Source organism: Rattus norvegicus, chromosome 8, assembly GCF_021556685.1.
Source record: "Rattus norvegicus strain SHRSP/BbbUtx chromosome 8, alternate assembly SHRSP_T2T, whole genome shotgun sequence".
NCBI classification, from domain to species: Eukaryota; Metazoa; Chordata; class Mammalia; order Rodentia; family Muridae; genus Rattus; species Rattus norvegicus.
The window spans coordinates 84,129,601-84,150,000 of NC_141541.1; the positions used below are offsets into that span (position 1 = coordinate 84,129,601).

General features: G+C 42.4%; 1 protein-coding gene across 1 annotated transcript in view; it reads right to left on the bottom strand.

Annotated features, from left to right (window-relative positions):
* The window catches only part of Scg3 (secretogranin III), a 42,541-nt gene extending 30,260 nt beyond the window's left edge, over nt 1-12,281 (bottom strand). Inside the window, 6 exon segments of the mRNA NM_053856.3 lie at nt 3,587-3,736; nt 4,874-5,016; nt 10,311-10,526; nt 10,621-10,666; nt 11,244-11,296; nt 11,879-12,281. Of these exon segments, the coding sequence (NP_446308.2) occupies nt 3,587-3,736; nt 4,874-5,016; nt 10,311-10,526; nt 10,621-10,666; nt 11,244-11,296; nt 11,879-11,969 (699 nt within the window). The 5' untranslated portion in view covers nt 11,970-12,281.
* Nucleotides 12,282-20,400: the final 8,119 nt, after the last annotated feature.

Consider the following 20,400-nt stretch of genomic DNA (forward strand, 5'->3'; position numbering starts at 1 on the left):
AGAGCTGTCTTATGGCTCCAGCTTGCCTACCTTTTAAACATTAAAATAAGATTCTTTGTGTAATCTAACTTAAGATCATAGAGTCATAGAGACCACCATTGCAAGGACACATACATGTCCCTCTCAGGGAGCCTGCATCCATGCCTTCGATGTGGGCTGTCTTTTTTCCTACAACTTTCTGTTTTGACAGCTCATACATTTGCTGGCTGTGCCTCACAGTGGTTTGTCCCGAGATTCTTTTCTGAGCTGTGGTCAAGGATCTGGCTTTACCTGAGTAGAGTGCCTCGCTGAAAGGGTGCTGCTTGGTGTATTGGTGGCTCTGCTTGGCTGCATTTCCACACAAGACTGTTGACAAGACCGGGCTAGTTGTAGCAGCCTAGCTATTGTGTGGGACAGTGTAAGGTGTTAAAAGGTGCCTGGCATCCCTTCCCCCCTTACAAACACACTTGCTTGCCCTTCACTTTCCCTTCTCAACACATGGCCTTACCAGAAGCCGTCCCATTTTCAGATGTCCACCCTCCAAACCTGTGAGCTAAATACATTTCTTTTCCCTTAAAAAAGACTTATTTTCACGTGTATGGGGTTTGCTTGCACATATGTCTCTGTACCATGTGCATGTATGGGTGTTTGTTTGCACATATGTCTCTGCACCATGTGCATGCCTGATGAAGGCGGAGGTCAGAAGAGGACCTTGGGTCCCCTGAGAATGGAATTACAGAAGGTTGCGAGCCACTACATGGGTGCTGGGAATCGAGTCTGCATCTTCTGGAAGAGAAGTCAATGTTCTTTTTTTTTTTTTTTTGGTTCTTTTTTTCCGGAGCTGGGGACCGAACCCAGGGCCTTGCGCTTCCTAGGCAAGCGCTCTACCACTGAGCTAAATCCCCAACCCCAAGTCAATGTTCTTAACTGCTGAGTCAGCCTTCTTGCCCCCATTTCATTTCTTTATGAATTACCCAGTCCCAGGTATTCATCTGTTGTAGCAACAGGAAGTGGGTAAAGGCAAAATCCTTCAGTATGGTCCCTTTACAGTACGTGTCAGACTCTATATATGGCTCTGCGTGGTCTGGGCTGTGTCTACTCCCTAGTCTCATAACATCACTCTGTCTTTCTGTGCCAGCCACAAGTCCTTGTTTTAGTTACCTGGATACTCCACACATGTGGCCTCTCCTGTTTACAAGTTAATCCTATTTGGCATTTAGTTCTCAGCTCAAATTGCTTCCTTAGGGAAGCCTTGTTTCAGCCTAAGTGTAGAACAGGGGTCTTTTCTCAAAACACTTCATCCGGTTGCCCTTAAATTGACCACTGTTGGGAGGCAGTTTACATCTTCCACTAGAGCTTGGCCTTTGTGGGAGCAGAGCCTGTGTCTTCTCAAATGAGCCAGGCATTCTTAGCATAACATTTGGTACTCTAAAAGAATGCTTAATTTGCATTGATGCGTTTAGATGGCATGAACAACAAGCCAAGCATACAGATACCTTATAAATGAATGAATGAACAGTGAGGGGTCTTGAAAATCGCAACTGTTTCAGTTCAGACCTGTACACTTGTTCTTTTAAGACTATGGAAAGTGTGGTGGTTTGAAGCGGAATGGCCCCATCCGCACATAGATTTGAAAGCTCAGTTACCGGGGAGTGGTGCTTATTAGGAGGTGTGTCCTGGTTGGAGGAGGGGAGGCCTTGTTGGAGGAACTGTGTCACTGGGGGTGGGTTTTGAGGTCTCAAATGCTCAAGTCAGGCCCACTACCTCTTGTTCTTCCTGCTACCCACCAATCCAGACGTAGAAGTCTCAGCTACCTCTCCAGCACCGTGTCTGCCTGCACGTTGTCATGGTGATAATGGACTGAACCTCTGAACCCATAAGCCAGCCCCAGTTAAATGTTTGGCTTTATAAGAGTTACTGTGGTCATGGTGTCCCCTCATAGTAAAAGAAACCTTAACTAAGAAAGCATTAAGAGCAAGTAGGATTGTTAAAAGATATTTAAATAGGGGCCAGCTCCTAGAATAGTTATCAAGAAGAGAGAGGGAGAGTCTCTAGTCTCATTTCAGAAATCTAGAGCTAATTTTAGTTTCTGACCCTGGTGGTTCACATTTGTAATTAATTCACACGGGAACCTGGGAGGTGGGGATAAAAGGATTTGACTTAGAGTTTAAAGACAACTTGGGGTATGCAGAAAGTTCAAGGCTAGCTCGGACTACATCACACACCCACACACCCACCCCCCATACACCTAAATACACACAAACATTACCATAATACATGCGGTGTTTCATGCCTATACTTTAGCATTTAGAAGGCCAGAGGCAGTTTTTTCCACAGAAACAACCACTTTCCAAGAATACCCAAACCAAACAACAGAAGTTCTGTATTCTATAAACCCTGATTCTGTATTGGAAAGAATGCTGGAGGTGATAAAGAGGGAGCTTCAGGTCCGGGGACTCTGGCAAGGCAAGGAATCTGACACCCTCCTATGGTTTATTTCTTCAGAATTATAAAGAGAACAGAAGAAGGGGAGAAAGATCACAGTAGCTTTGTCGATTCCAAGAGGAAAATGCAGAGAGGATACAGGAACGGGAAATAATGATGGTGTGATGGTTTGAATAGCAATGGCTCTCATCCTCGTGGGTCAAAATGCTTGGTCCATAGGGAGTGGCACTATTAGGAAGTGTACCTTTGTTCTTTTATGAATATGGAAAGTGTGGTGGTTTGAATAGGAATGCGTTCCATAGGGTCACAGGTCTGAATGCTTGGTCACCAGGGAGTGGCACTATTAGGAGGTGTGCCCTGGTTGGAGTAGGTATGGCCTTGTTGGAGGAAGGTGTGGCTTTGCTGGAGGAAGTGTGTAACTGTTAGGGTGGACTTCGAGGTCTCCTATGTTCAAGCCACACTCAGTGTGGCACACAGTCTCCTTCTGAGGCCTGTGGATCAAGATGTAGAACTCTTGGCTCCTTCAGTTATGAGTCCCTCCATGATGATAATTGACTAAACCTCTGAACTGTAACACAGCCCCAATTAAAATGTTTTCCTTTATAAGAGTTGCCATGGTCATGGTGTCTCTTCACAGCAAGAAAATCCTAACTAAGACAAATGGCTAGCTCAGATAAAAGGTGATAGACAGGCCTCTCAACCAGTAAAAAGGAGGAAGGGGCAGGTAGAAGAACACAGTCTAGAATAGAGGAACAGTATAAGAGGGGGGTGGTGATGGTATGAGGCTGCTGTGCAGAGGACGGATCCGTCTATCCACTCCTGGGTGTGTAAGTGTGTGTGTGTGTGTGTGTGTGTGTGTGTGTGTGTGTGTGTGTGATCTGTGCATGTATAAACATGCACTGAGAATATATGATAATGTTCATTGTTAACGGAAATTGAATACCAAAAAAACTATGGAGTACTGGTTCTAGCACACCGGCACAGAATAAATAGTTGTAACATGATACATGTTTCCAGTATGCTAAATATGCTATACTCTCCAAATATTCTCTGGCGTCAGGCAAGGCACTAACTGTACAGAGATACAAAAGCACACACACACACACACACACACACACACACGTCTATGTCATGCACACATTCCTAACACACATGTACATACCACTTTCTCCGGTATTTTCCCATCCTGATTCTCGGTCCTGCTTGTGGGTTTTTCCGGGGCCTCCTCATAATTGTTGGCCTCTTTCGAAATCAATTTTTGTAAAGCCTCTGCTACTTCATCTTCTAGAGTATGTGCCTGGCTTTCAGTGATCTGTTATAAAGAGACAAAGCACTCATAACTGCTATTCCTCCTCCTGGGATTAAACAAACAAACAAACAAACAAACAAACAAACATCTGAACTCTAGTTGAATCACTCCTTGTCCTTTCGGTTAGGATCAAATGTAAACCCCAGTTGAATGAAGCATGCATCCAAAGTCCAAGTGGCTGACAGTCCTACCCACCTAGGCCTCCTATGAACTCCATCAGGGACCAGCATGGCATGATTACCCTATGGATGCAGCAGTGGCACACATCATAGCCAACAGCTCTCTAATCAGACTTAAGGCCTGCTCGACGGAAGTGAAAACTTGCCTGGAGCCGAAAACCTAGCTACTCAGTGCTAGTGAAGTCATGGACAATGTACAACCACTGCTTTCCTAAGCCAGCACAAGCCTAACCACAGTCTCAACCCGTGTCCTTATTCCCACAGAGAAGTGCAGTCTTCAACCCGGATCAAGGAACCTTCTTTGTAACAGACAAAATCCTGTCTTATGTAGCCTATGACCATAACTGCTCTGCACTCCAGGAAGAAGCATCTTTAGGCTATTCCTGCTGTCAGTGCTACTTTCTGAAATTCTATGGATGCTCCCTTAGAGAGTGAGTGCGAGGAGGAGGAGGAGAGATGCTCTGCACCTGTAGGTCACATGGTCAGTTACATGTCCCTTGTAACTGTAAAGTAAGAACCATGGTAAAATCTCCTGGGGTTGCGTCAGGGCTGAACAGCCAAACTGAGACTGGGGTTGATTCAACTGCTCAGAGTTCCGTTCCTCAAACACACAGTGCAAGTCTCTGCTTGTGCTATTTCTGGTTTTGCCACATACATCCTTGGTCTCTGCTGGTTATAGCCAGCAGGTTATATCACTTCCTTCTAAGCTCATTTCCAACACCTCTTCCTCTGAAGTCTTTCCTGACTTCCAGCTGGGCACAAGACATTCCCTGGCAAGCTTCGCAGCTCATCTGACTCTCAAACAGCTTGTGGGATGGGTGTGTGTGTGCTTATCTGGCTCTTCTGAAAAACTCCAGGGAATTCTTTGGAGTCTAGTATGAAGCATCATTAGCATTCGGTTAGGTTAATTATGAGGCTTGACTTAGGACACAGCAGACTTTATTCTTATGCATATACTTACTAGGCCGAGATTCAGCAGTTTAGAGACAATCTTGTCAAACACTCCTCTGTCGTTCTCCTCATAAATCCTGGTGGCAATTTTATGGACAATGTCTTCAGCAGTTAAAGGAGTTCCATCCAGTTGATGGAGGCCATCTGGGTCATCTAGACAGAGGGAGCACAGCTTCACATCTTGGTGAGTACAGCCCTAGTCCATGCATCATTTTATAACCTATCCCTTTTGAAATACTTAGCTTTTTCATTACATTTAATCAATTAATTAATTAATTGTCCGTCTCTCTAGAGATAGCATCTTGCTATGTCACTCTTGGAGCAGTCCTCATGGGCACAGACTGCCATTCCTGGCTGCTAGAGAATCTCTATGTAACAAAACTTAATGTGATAAATCACAATTGCCAAAAGACAGGGAACTTATTTTATGAGCTTGGAATCAAAACTTTGATATAAGGTGCGAGATCTGCACAAACGACGTGCAAATCTTTGCGGAGAGGCCTATAAATATATCCTTAGTTTTCCTGGGAATGCAGCATAACTTCAGACTAAAGCAAGGAGCCATTCTGAGGGAAGGAAAGGGGCTTAGTGTGATGGATCATTCCTGCAGTCGTTGGACTTGAGAGCCTGAGGGAAGAGGAGTGCCTAGAGTTTGAGTCTAGCCTGGGCTACAGAGGGAGCTTCTGTCTCAGAGAAAACAAAACAAACCCAAACTATAAACAACAACAATGAGAGACACATGATGGATGAGAGAGAGAAAGAGGATGAGGCCGGTGAGGCTTTTTACCGTCCTCACAAGAATCCCGGAAATCTGTACCACACTGAGCAGACTCAATTCAGTGTTTACCTCTCTCCGTCACATAGAGGCAGATGGGGAAGATCAGATATCCCAGTGATATTTCTTGTTATTTATACGACATTGGGTCACTGTACAACATAATAAGGGTGTTGGGCTGTGTGTTTAGCTCAGTGGTAGAGTGCTTTGCCTAGCATTTGTAAAGCCTCAGAACTGAAAACAAAACAATAAAACAAGTGAATATGTATAATAAGGCTATCTATTTAGTGCAATTTTTATGAATTGTTATAAGGAGCAAATGAAGCGAGATGTTAAATGCACCTTTGAGCCATACAGCCATGCAGACTGAGTGTACTATTGTAAAATGCAGAGCAGACTCAGAGGTTTTTTTTTTTTTTTTTTTAGCTTTTTAGTTGAGTGATTATCTTCTGGAGAAAACGGAAATTCCTCGCCAGATATGCAATGAATCATACTTTTTATTTTTTATTTTTGAAGAAAGGGTGTCATTGGGTAGGTTGGCTTTGAACTCACAGAGATCTGCCTGCCTCTGCCTCCAGAGTGCTGACATTAAATGCATGCACCATTGCGCCCAGCACTAGGAACAATCTTTATCACTTTTGCTCAAAAAAAGAACAATTTATTTCTATCTCAATTCTGCCCTTTCCTTCTGAGGCCCTCGGAGAATTCCTGCCACGGTGTGGCCTTTCTTCTAGACTGTGGAGATGGTGGCATCTGCTGCCTCAGGCAGACAGATCCTCCTCCCTCTTTTGGAAACGAGCTTATTAAGATGAGTGGTGATTGGGCACAGAGGACAAAGTCCTGTTCAGCTGTGAGGCCTTTGAGACCCAAATGACAGAATGACAAGAATCACAAAATTAGTCCTCCCCGCCCCTGGCTAGTTGAACGTTGACTTCCATTTCTTAGGAGCACAGCCTCTCTATTGCTTTGGTCTGAATTTTCCATTTGTGGGTTGCAAGTCAGGCACTGGGGAATAGGCTATGCAGAGGTGGAAGAATTTACTTCCCTCCCCGCTTGTCCCTCAGGATCTGAGAAAGAAAGAATGTTGGCTGCCTGCTGGAGCTGGAAAATAACCCAGATGACTGCTTTTCAGCTCATTTACTTCCCAACAGGGAGAAGGCTGGTAACTCAGAAGATATACCTTCCTCCTCCACCTCTGCCGGCTCTTAGCCTGGAACTCAGCTCCCCCACAGTGCAACTTTGCTCGCTGCAGTTAACAGTGAAGCACTTGGCCACTGCCCTTAGCTTCCATCAGTTTCTTCTAAGCGCTTTGAAAAATGAACAGAATATCTCACGGCGATCTTCCTACTGTGCACAAAGGAGTATTTTACGCTCCCTGTGCGAAGCCTCTGAAAGAAGTCAGCATGGATTCATATTTTAAGCCTTTAGGCAGCGACAGAGTTCTATACAGACATCAAAGGACTGTGCCCTGTCATGATATTCCCACGGACATCTTATATCTCTGGCATCTCATTTAATACCTGGGATTCATTTCTCTGATACAATTAAATTCAGGTCTTCATATGGGCCAGACAAAGTAGGGTGATGGCTATATCTAGTATTTCATTTAATACCTAGAATTCATTTTAGTCAAATTGAATTCAAGTCTTACTATCTGCCAAATGCTAGTAGAGTGACGATTGGGCTGAGAGCGTGGTCCCTGGATTCACTGAGTTTATTATCTAGCGCATAGCTTGCAAGGAATTACATGATGCCTTGGTGTTTTTGTTTGTTTGTTTGTTTTTTGTTTTGTTTGTTTTTTGTTTCCTAGTGAACACACAAAGGAGCCTAACACATAAGCACAGAAGAAGAAACTGGCAAGAACCTTGAACTTGGAACTTCCTTATAGATGGCCTTAGGTCTGAGGATATAGCTTGACGAAGAGAATCTCCCCTTCTCTGCCTTCTAGGATGAAGTCTGCACTTCTCTAATGTTCTACTCTAGTGCTCTGTGGATTCGAACCCTTAGCCTGTAGGATTTGCACACTAGGAAAGGAAACTAGACCTTCACCCACAAAACATTCTCTCTGAGACCCTTGGTTCAGTTTCTCTAGGATCTCAAGTAACGTTAAAGAAAACATAGGATAAGCCCAAAGCCACGAGGACTAACCTTATAGTTTAAAACCTGTGAGCTGGCAATAAAATGAAAAATTTAGAAAGTAGCTCCTCAAGTTAGTGGTCAAATCATAAACAAATCTGACTGGCACTTACAGCCAGTGTGACTAATCAAGTCACACAAACACTGCATTCTTTTTTATACTTTATTAAACTAAATGTTCTGTTCAACTAGAGCGATTAAACTTGTTTTTGACACAGTTATGCCAAGTGTCTGTGCTTCTAATCCACATACCTTAGGTTAAATAGTAGAATTCGAGTTTTAAATTCCCCAAGTAGCAAAACATAAATCATGGCCTCTTATCCACCCAACACATATAATACACTTCTAAGCTCTTCTCAGACCATGATGTTCTGTGAAAGTCCCATTCAACTGGGAATCCCCGCCCCAGAGATAATCAGCATAATTCTCTCGTTGCCATGAAACAAAATAAGGACAGAGAAGAAAGCTTGTACTCACTTCTAAGCACTGGTCTGCAGAGTGGAAATTCTCTTTCAAAGCCTACTTACATCGGTTCACTCATTCCCTTACACATGCTCTCATTTCTTCACTCAGAGACTCATACAACAAGCTAGTGACCATTCAGGCACTGACCTGTAATATAGGCCTCTGTTCTTGTGAGGTTTTTATTTCAGTGTAGTTTTGGATAAAGACAATCATAACTGATTACAGCTATACATATAAACGTTCAAACTACAAGAAGTGCAGTGAAGGCAAGGGGCAAGGTATCTATAAGGTCATGTGTGCCAGACCAACCTAGAAGTGTTGGACAGTAACTCTGAGGGCAGGGACTATATGAAGGATTTTGGTTTTTTGTCCCAAGAGAAATGAGAATCTATTAAAGAGATTTATGGTGATTAAAGAAGGCATGCTCACTGCATACTTGAAATCCCAGCATCTGACTGGAGAGGCATGGCAACCTTAAGATCCAGATCAGCTTGAGCTGCACAAAAGACCTTGGCTCAGAACAAATGAACAGAACTAACAGGGCATGCTGGTCATGGCAGCATATGTTTGCAATCCCAGCAGTCAGAAAACTGAGGTAGGAGGATCACCAGTTTAAAACTAGCTTAGAGTATAGCTTAGACTATATCTCAAGGGCTCTGTGGTTGAGCTCAATGGTGGGGTGATTTCCTATCATGCAGGAGGCCCTGGGTTTGCTATCAAGCACCCTCTACAAAGAAGGGCAAGCCCATTAATTGCAATATGTCAGGTTTGTAAACTAAAAACTCCACTCCAGCTGTCACGCCATGAGTAGGTTGAGAAAAGCTGCACTGGTTGCTGGGAGATGTGTAAAAGATTTTGCTGTAGTTCCAGTGAGGTGTGATTGGGTATTGGGTAAAGCTGGTGGTGATTGAGAACAGTAGTCTTTTGTTTGTAACAAAACAAAGTTGGGAAATAACATGAGAAGCGAGATGAGTAAGCTTTGGAAGATTAGAATTGAAGAGGTAAGAAAAAAAAATAGCTTAATCCTAGATTTCTGTCATGGAAAAAAAAAAGATAAATAGCACAGCTCCTAAGGAAAGATCTCTTAGGGCTGGAGAGATGGCTCAGTGGTTAAGAGTACTGGCTGCTCTTCCAGAGGTCCTGAGTTCAATTCCCAGCAACCACATGGTGGCTCACGACCATCTGTAATGGGATCTGATGCTCTCTTCTGGTGTGTCTGAAGACAGCTACAGTGTACTTATATATAATAAATAAATCTTAAAAAAAGGGAAAGATCTCTTTTATTTCCCATTTATTTCCCTATTGATTTATTTTACATCCTGATCGCTCACCTCCCCTTTTGGTCTCCCCCTCTTAAAAAGGACTAGTGAAGAGGACAGAGCCCGTGAGCTCATTCTGGGATATGCTCAGTGAAAAGTGCATCTGAAACTCCCAAAGCAAGATGTTAGGTAGGAAGAAAGTAGGTCTGCAGCTCAAAGAAGTCTGGGTTAAAATGCAGATGTGGACTGGCTAGATGATCAGAAGCAAGAGGAAGAAACTTTCAATAATTAAACAGTGGACATTTTATCATTGAGGGTATTTTAATTGATCAAATTATTTGAGGAAATCATAATTTAATTTGTACTAGTTATTAAACAGAAATAGCAAGACGAATTCAAAAGTGCAAAATACAGATATCAGGTTTTTAAGTTTTTTTTTTTTTAAAGCATCAGTAAGGAAAACTAATCATCATGGCCACCTTTCTCACTTTTTCAGAGCCAGGGTCTGGATGGCCCGGCACCCTATGTAGCTCAGACTGAACCTCTCTTGCTTCATCATCTTGAGTGTTGATCAGGATTACAGGCCTGAGCCACCACACCTGTTTTGGCAAAGGAATCTTAAAGGGAGAAAATTGAGACTACATTTTTGTACGTTATCAGTAAATGTTGGTTTTACCTCAGCGTTGGACTTGATAAGTAAAAGGCTATAAGTGTATCAGATACATTTTGAAAGTATGCGACCTTTTCTTAATATGCAACGAGAAACCCAAAACGAGAAGAAAAGGTAGCAAAGCATCTTCTAAGTCGTTTACCTTGAACCTTGCGGTCCAGTCCACTCTTAGTGGAGTCGTACTCGTCGGTCAGCTTCCGATTTTTAGTTGAATCGGCATCGTCCACATTCAGTCTGTTATCAAACGGGGAGCTTCTTATGGATTGCTTGGCTTTCTCAACTGTTTCCTTTTCCGTTATCGCCTTTAGCAGATTCAAGTTATCGACCGAAGAAAAATTTCTTTCACTTGGCTTGCTTTCTGGAAGAAAAGTTCCAAGCCCAACACACCCATTTTAGTTTAGAATTCCGTGACCTACATATTGAACGGAACAGCAGTGTGGTTTCTTTTTTACCTGAGGGGTATGTCTTTTTAATCTTGTCTGCCTCTGCCTCAGCGATCTGTGAAACAAACAGGAGACAGACCTGCTTTTAAATCACCGCTTCACTGCTTACCAAGTACCAAATGATTTACTCTCTACGAGATTTAGTTCTGTTTAAGTGCAGGCAGAAAGCACTGCTGTAAGGATTAAATGAGATGAAACGAAGGGCTGATATGCTTTAATCAATTAATTCCTTTCTCCTGTGATAGTGACAAAAGACAAATGCGGTAGCATGTGCCTATAATCCCAGCACTCAAGAGGAAGGGGCAGGAAGATCAAGAGTTGCAGGGCAATCAAACAAACCAAAATAAGCCACGCACACATCTTTGGTAAATTAGACCATCTTCTAGGAGTGGCTACAGTGCTGACCTCACTGGGCTGTCATCACACCTTAGTCTGTGTGCTCTACAAAAACTCAAGTGTACTCATGGTGAGGACACAGAATTAATGGGACTAGATTTATCGCCTTAATTTTTGTCAATTTATTATTATGTCCTGGAGTTTATAAATGTCAGATGGCTAAAATATCACAAGGAAATTACAGTAAGTGAAAACAATAAAATAACATAGGAGTTATGCTTTTACATTCAACCTACCTGCTCATTTAAGGGTCTCTCTGCACTCAATTCTCTATTATGCAGGGATTTGTCTAGAATAAATACACATAAATATACATTTAATGTGCATTTGGGCGGTCAAATATGTTCCTCATTAAAATAAAAAACACAATGACAAAAGATTTTTTCTGGAGAAATAATTCTGGATAAAATAAAATTTATATTAGCAAAGATTATCAATTGTATACATGTGGATATCAAAGTTGGTATGTTTACTATATTACTGTATATCCTGAGTTAAATGCAATCACACTTTTATTTTCTGATCAGAAATTTAACACATAGTTCTAATTCTTGGCTTATTAGCTCTTTTCAATTGGAAATATACTGTTTGGATTATCATTGCTGGTACATTAAAAGAGACCATCATATCCTGCATATGTAACGAGGGAAAAATGTTAGCCACTTTAAGAACAGGTATCCCCTCCCCCATTTTCAAAATAAGACCATGTTATCGTTCTATTATTTTAAAGGTAAATAAAGGAGAAAGAAAAATCCATCTTCGTTCTCTGAAGTCAAAAAGATTCTGTCAATGCGTACGGATACGATCTGCTTAGAAAAACTAGGCAAGGCGATTAGGGGCTCACGGGTCACATCAAGCAATGTCCACATACCTTGGCTGCCTTCGGGTTTGGGGAAAGCTTGAATTGGGCCGCTGTTGAGCACCAACACCAGTATCCAAGAGCCTGTCCAAAGGAACCCCATTCTTTCTTGCTCCTCTGCGCTCTGCTGGAAAGAGCCTGGCGCTGGGCCCCTGAGCTGTAGCTTTTGTTATGAATGAGAAGGGGAGTAAGAAGCTGGAAGGGACAGGAGCCTGGGTGCAGGAAGGGAGAGGATCTGGGCGGCCCCCGGTGGCAGTTTCACGGGGCTGGCAGGAGGATGTGGGCTCTTCCGGCGCCCGGAGCAGGTGAGCAGGTGCGGCGGGCGCTGTCCGCCCCGCGGGTGCTGAAGTTCTTGCGTCGCCTGCGGACGCGGGCCTGGGCGTAGCTTTACTCTACTAGCTCCAGGAGAGGAAATGAGGAGGAGGCGCATGCTCCATGCAAACCAGAGGCGTGAGGATGGCGTCAGCGACCCAGCGCTACTCCAATCCCGCGGGAACGGAGCGGGGGAGGGGGCACAGGCATGCTCGCGTATTTTCCATGCCGCAGTCTTGGGTATGTTTCTACATCCGAGGCCGGTCGGATTACAGGATTGCTGGACGATAGGCATGATTGTCGTACCTCAAGGACTAAATGCCCTCTCTACCTGTAAACTTGTCAAGGGGAAATGGGTACTCTTGTCTAATTTTGATTTGTGACTCTTCTGCTCCAAAATCATTTCCTCCTATACTCAAATGATATAATTCTATTATACCTATAAAATTCTATTATAATCAAAAGATATAATTCTATTAAGCCTTATAAAGACCTGCCTTTATTGATCAGTGTTGACATTCTTTTGATGCTCTTGCGTCTCAGCTCCACAGGAGTCTTTTGATTAGGAAACTGCTTGAATATTATTTCAAATAGATTGTGCATATAACTCCACTCTCACATATGGCGAGACAGAAGAAGAAAAAATCCGTTGTCCCTCTTGGAGTGAGAGTCCTCACTAGTCAGGGCAGAAACACTCAGTTTTGTTCTTCTTCCAATCCAGTAGGGAAAATAGTGTGTGGCATTCTTCCCCAGGTCTCATTTATACCTGAGGATCTTGATGTTCTGGGAGTCTTTCAACAAAATGGAAAGCCATGAAAAATACACCCCCCAATAAGCAAGTCAGAGGGGTGCTTCCTATAATCTGAGACTATCCCGGAAGCCTGAGGTCATTGCATACAATTTACTATCCAAAGAGTTTTAAGTGGCGAATACAAATAGCATAATGTGAGCAGGGTGCTGGGCAAGCTCTTTAGTCTGATTTTTAAGCAGCACTTGGATCTTTTCCTTTCAACTGCAGCCTGCTGAGAACCCAGCCGAATAATGACCACAAAGAAGGATCCAGCACAATCAGGCCTTTGATTTCTGCCTCCTCCCTTTCACCGACCAAGTTACTTATTTAAATACATGAAGGCAAACAAACAAACAAACCCACGGACAAATTTCCCTCCTTCTGGAGGTTTCGAGTTTAATAGTCAAGCAAGTATTTCAATTAAGAATCTAAAAGTCTTTTTGTTTCCATGTAAGTCTGTTCTTTAAATTGATACATTAAAAACTGTTACAGAGTACTTCAAATCTAGCAGTTACTTCAAACCAAATAGCTCTTTCTCAATGGTGGGTAGTATAGTATCATTATCCTGGTATGCTGCAGTCTTAAAACTTAGCTCATGGGCTAGAGAGATGCTTCAGTGGGTTTGCAGAGAACCCAGCACCCACACAAGCGCAGCTCACCACTGTCTGTAATTACGACTCCAGAGGACCTGACATCCTCTTCTGGCTTCTGTGAGCAACTCGTGCACACATAACCCTGCAAAGACACATATCCATATAATAATTAAAATTGTGTTTAAAAATTAAAAAAATTAGGTCATAGTTTAAAAGCACAGCTGTGCTAAGGGAAATTTCATTAGATCTTTGTTCCTTAAAATGTAAATGACAGCTCTGTTAGCTGACATATATATGCCATTTGTTACTGTGTTAGATAGATACTGAACTATGGAACATATAATGTTTCAGATCGGCTGACTTACAGGGAAGGAAGGAATCGTAGAATATGAATTAGTTTATGCTTTTTAGTCTTATTATACATGATCATACTGGAAAAGCATAGGTTCGTAAGGGGATTAACCTTAATTTAATTAATTTGACAGATATATATTGAGCATTTTTAATGTACCAGGCCCTAACATGGTTGCTTGTATAAAAAGACAAGGTGACATTAGTCACTGCTGGTCTCCTGTCTAGTAAAGAGAGAGAGAGAGAGAAAGCTGTAGTGAAACCAACAGTAAAACAACTATCTAGTATATAAGATTGGTGTGCAACATGATGTTCTTTAGTTAAGTATAAGTGAGTAAATAACCACAGAGGTTTGTTATGTCTCTTTTGTATGTGCAGAGTTCAAATGGAGTCCAAATAATGGAATTAATGACCAGGCAAGGTGTGGTGCTTGCATAAAAATGGCCACCATAGACATTTAGGGAGTGGCACTATTAAGGGGTAGGGTCTTATTGGAGTAGGTGTGTCACTGGGGGAGTGGGCATTGGAGTTCAAAAACTCAAGCCAGACCTAGTGGCTCATGCTTTTTCTGCTGCCTGCTGATCCAGATGTAGAACTCTCAGCTACCTCTCCATGTCTGCCTGCATGGTGCCGTGTTTCCCGCCATGATGATAATGGACTAAACCTCTGAAATTGTAAACCATCCCCAATTAAATGTTTTCCTTTCTAAGAGTTTCTGTGGTCACGGTGTCTCTTCACAGCAGTAGAAACCCTAACTAAGGCACAAGGTTTGGAAAAATTGTTAATATTAAAAAGATTAAAATATTTTATTTGTATATGCAAAGGCATATAAATATTAAATATTTTATTGTGTATTGGCTTTACAAGAGAGTAGTAGCCGTGACACAGATGAATGCAAAAGACATGGTGAGAACGGTGGGACACACAGTGAGCCTGTCATTGTGGCCCATGTGACCTTCAGCACACAAGTAGGTCAACTGCTACCTGGAAAGATGCCTTTTGAGCTGAGAGTCTTGAGGATGGAGATTATCCACCCCGTCTGCTGGCCCACACCTGTAATCCCAGCACTCAGGAGAGGGTGATAGTAGGATCAGGACTTCACGACTAGTTTTATCACACTGTGAGTTCAAGACTAGCCTGGACTACATGAGACCTTGTCTCAAAACAGTAAACAAACAGCATACACCTAGGTAGAGGTAGTTAGAAGCTATGCCTACTTATTATAAAAAAGCATGGCATCATTATTATTAATAAGGGATTGTTATATTTACCATCATTACGTATTTTATTACAGAAGATGTCAAATGTAGAAGTAAACACTATATGGAAATGAGCACCATGAATCTGTTGTCCAACTTCAACAATTATAAACCCGGAACTTCTTGGTATTTAAATTTCCAGCCTGGTATTATCCCTAACAAATTAATTACCCATAAAAGCCACAGACTTCATTTCATCCCTAATTATGTCGATTATTTTTTTAGTGATAATGTAGCATTTTAAACAGACCTAATAAGAATAATACTGTTTTAGTATTGTCAAGTATCCAGAGTTTAAATTTCCTGAATTTCCTTATAACTATTTTCACAGTCGGTTTGCTTGGATCAGGATGCAAACAAGACTGTTTACTGACTTTGACATGTGAGAGGGGAAAATTTCTTTCTTTATATGAATGCACTGTAGCTGTCTTCAGACACACCAGAAGAGGGCATCGGATCCCATTACAGATGGGTGTGAGCCACCCTGCGATTGCTGGGAATTGAACTCAGGACCTCTGGGAGAACAGACAGTGCTCTTAACCACTGAGCCATCTCTCCAGCCCTGAGAGGGGAAAATTTCTAAAACTAAAAGTAAGCAAAAATGAGGGCAATACAAAAGTCATGTGATCATCCATTCATCTGGTAGTGATACCAACAGGTAACTAGGACCTGCTTTTTTTTTTCTAAGAAAATATTTTGTGTGAATATTTGTAAATCTGTGCCTCTTGCTTGTTCCGCCTACATAACAAAACTATGAATTTATATAGAGAAAGATCCTGTTGAAGTTATTGGCAATTTCTCAGCCATTTACACAGTATGTGAAAATCCACTTGTTCAAATAAATTAATAAAGTGGTAGAGGGTTGCCTGCTTATTACTGGTTTCCAGATGCTGAAACGATGCTGGCTGTCCTAGCTCAGACAGGTCATGCCCCTGCCTGTCATGATGGTTCCCGCTTTGCATTTTCAATAAGAATGAGTATTCTTGTCAAAGAGGTATTCATGCAAGACCCAGTAGAGATTCTGAGCTGATAAGGCTCAGTTAAGCAGAGTGATGAGAATGGATCGGTTGCCGTGAGAGGAAACGACCCGAGTGCTCATATTTGAGATGGCTAATGGTCCAGAGCAGAAGAGAAGTAAATGTGGAGTCTGGCAGTGTACCATCAGAGGGGAGACGCAATAACCAAGCATAATGCCGCAAATAGCATGACTAATGCAGCCAAGAAAAGGGACATGGAAAAAGAATAGAAACAAATTAACTAGCTCAAATGGCCAAACGTCATAGGCCACCTACACAGGGAAGGTTCCAGAACTGAATCTGAGTGTAGGTGGCCGGAAACGGTGGATGCACAGAAAACTTTTCTGTTTCCCTTATTTTGTACCGTGGTTGAATGACATTAAGCTAATGGCCCAGCTCAGGACTGTGGGAGGAAGAAGTGAGACACTGGACACTCCTTCTAGAACCACAAGGAAGAAAGGTTTCCCAGGATGAGTCAGGGCAAGAGTGACAGGCAAACAAAACATCGGGTGCTCTCCGTCTGATTTCTAATGGAATCTTTAAGATCGCACCATTTAAAACACATATACAATGCAATGTTAGAACAGATCTAGCAGAGCTGAGTGAAACAGTCAGGCTACCTATTATCACTGATTTTTTTTATAGAGTATGCTTTTTCTCTGTATTTGTGCAAGCCCAGTTATGCATAGAGATTTATCATAAAGTCTATTTTTCATCATACTTCCAGTGGGTGCCTGGTTGGGATTTTACTTCCTTTGCAGTTTAGAAAACCTTGAAATTTTCAGGAGCATGTAGTAATTTTATAACAAGAGAGTAAGGCAGTGTAGTCTATGTAAATACTTTTGTATGTCACAGTGTTTCTTATGGTTACATTTTGACAGCTGTGAACTATTTTTTTTCTGAGATGTGGAGACACTTTGTTTTCAAATCAGCAGAAGGGAAATTAAATCCCAGTGGGTCCGTACTTTGGTCTTCCCTGACATGCAGCTACGCTGTGAATGCTGCTAATGAAAGACCCCCTCCCAGAAAGGGAATTGTACAAGCCCAAGGCCCTCAACCATAGAAGTAAAAAGTAAGTTTTTAGATATGTGGGACAAGCTGACCCATCATTTAGACGAAACAGACCAGAAAAGAAAACAAAATGCAGAAACCAGACTAAATTATGGGCACTGCTCCATGGGCCACCTGGCAGGAAAAAGAAAAAGTCCCTGACCCCCCAGAAGCCCTGACCACCATGTACTTTTTGCTAACTCACTGTTATGATTATAGCCAAAATAGGTAACATACACGTATGCCTCATTTACTCCACCAATCACATCCCTGTAACCATGCATCTGCTTCTGTAAGCCTGCTTCTGCTCCCAATACACTATAAAAACCCGTCCCTGGTTCTGCTAGGCGCGCCAGTCTTCCAAATTGACTGGGACGCCCACAGATACCTGTGTATCCTGATCAATAAAAATCCTCTTGCAGATTGCAGCCTGTGGACTCGGACTGGTCATTGGGCTTGAGGATCTCCCTCCTGAGGGAAGATTCTCTCTGAGAGTCTTACACTAGAATCTATTTCTAAAGTATGTTGTTTTCATTTCATATATACTTCTTATTGTGACATTCTTGATGGAAGGAGTGAATCTGGACTAATTTACTTACCTTAGGGCCTAGCATACACTAGAGATGCTGATCTTACCATCTTATAAATCTACTCATAGCAGCCGAAAGGATTTGACAACTTTTTGTTAAGCTATTTATCCACCTTAAGTGGCCAAAATGCCCCTCTCCCCATCAGCCCAGTCTTTTCACTTTCCCGGGAAGAAGCTGCCAAGTGGTTACAGGTGTGCTTGGAGTAGGCTAAAGCTTCTCAAATGCCCTGAGGTTGAAGCCCTGCTGTGTATTGTGACTGCCTCTGGGCCTGAACTTAGGGAATGGTTCCAGTTCAGTGGTGCAGATATCGGGCTTGGAGTAAATGAGAAATAAAGTGTTGGATGTAATGATTGTTCTTGGTTGACGACTTGTCTACATCTAGAATTAACTAGAACCCAAGAGGCTGGGTATACTTGTGGGGTTTTTCCAATTTAAATAATTTGATTATCTATCTATCTATCTATCTATCTATCTATCTATCTATCTATCTATCTATCTATCTATCTATCAAAACACAGTTTCTCTAAGGAGCTCTGTCTGTACTGGGTCCCATTCTGTAGACCAGGTTGACCTCAAACTCAGAGACCTGTCTGCCTCTGCCTCCTTTAATCTGTGCTAGATTAAATTGTGCACCAGCACCACTGGAAAGACTCACTTTTAATCCAGTTCTTTTGAAGTGGGAAGATACATGTTTAATCTGGGTTACACATTCTGCTGGCACTCTATAATAAAAAACATGAAAGAAGGAAGCTTGATCTCTTTGTCTCCTTGCTCTCAATCTCAATGGTAAGACCATTCTTTCTCTAGCATTAGAGCCTACTTATTTGGGATTCTGGCATATTCTGAACATCAGCGGAGACATCCAGACCTGTGGACTGAACAACTACTGGATTTCTATTGGTAGACAGCCATTGTTGGATCCCCTCCTCCATATTCATATTCATTCTATATGTTCTGTTCCTCTAAAGAACTCTGAATAATACACTGGGTTGCTTCGTGTAGAGTCTAGCCTTGGAGAATCTGGTAAAACACAGGACAAGATAGGTCCTAAGAATTGTGTTATCACAATTATCATTGAATATACTGCTACAGACCAAGGAGGTGATGTTGTTACTGTGCTATATAACTTTATGGGATGACCATCTTCTGGTGGATCTGCACATGATATTGGCCCAGCAAAGTGCATTCAGCTTGTAAGTTCAGGCTATTCTCGATTTCTTAGCTAGTATGTTGACCAGGCTAGCACTGAGAAAGCTCCTACAAACCAGTAGGACTGGTGTTATCAGGGCCCTATGGTTTTCTTTTGTGAGAGAATGCATCAGAACTGACCTCTTGATGCTGGATAGTGCTGAGGAGAGGGATTCTGAGGGAAGGGGTGTCTGGGAGCCAAGAAACAACTCGAAGTCAAACCGTGGGTCCAAGCCGATGGTCTATGCTCTGCTCTGGACAACTTTCCAGGATGCTCTCTCTGTGTTCTGTTCTAACAGCTTTCTCCTGCTATTCTAAAAACTCTCTGGATAGTTCATCTCTTGCAGATCAAAAGCCCAGTCTTTTATTTACATGTCAGTTATTAATTCATTCATTGCCCCAGGATCCCTTTTGATTATCCCATGAATCGGCGTCTCTTGACCCCAGCCCCTAGATTTTTAGAAAGAGAGCAAGCACAAGCAAGAGAGCTGGAGGGGACCTCACCCTGAAATTACCATTCCTGGACCTGGACCTGAACTCACTCTGTCCAGGCTGACCTTGAACTCGGGAATCCACCTGTCTTTGTAAGCATAAACACAAAAACCTTAGCTTGGGTGGGATCCTGCCTTGTGATCACCACACCCTACATCCCTTTATCTCCTTCCTTAGTGTTTTCCTGACAAGCTGACTCATAGTGCAGCTGCTTCTGTTCTTTCAGGCCCATGAAGCTCCTTATACGATTCATATTGCATCCTTATATTTTGCGTATTAGAGAAACTATATATTTTTGAACTCGTGTTTTCAGAGTTCATTCCAAAAGCCTTAAGAGCTGTCTTGAAGGTCACACTGCTCTACTATTTTGTTGAGATATTAGACACACTGTTGTCCCCCCAGACTTGTGTTGTCTCTGATTATTAAGGAGTCATTAATTTGGCAGAGAGGACATTCCTTAAAGGAGGAGCATGAAAATATGTACATTATTATACAAACAAGTCTTATACCCACAGCACTCATGGAGGCCCAAGTCCTGCTTGCTCTGTTCTGGAGGTGGGAATTCTGTCCCTTACGTGGCTAACTAAGCAGGACTCGGCAAGAAAGCACTACAATCAGGTCTGTGCAAAACTGAGAGTAGCTGCTACACTTTTCCAAGCCTACTTCCTTATCTGAGGTCAAGCAGGGGACAAGATAGAGGTGGATACACACACACACACACACACACACACACACACACACACACACACACACACACACAATTCATTCATGTCCAGGAGGATAGGATTGGTTAGTAACCCTTAGTGTGGCAAGACTAACTATCCCAAAAAATGGCCTTAGAGAGCTATCAAAATGGCTCAGTAGGTAAAGGCACTTGCCACCAATGACCTGAG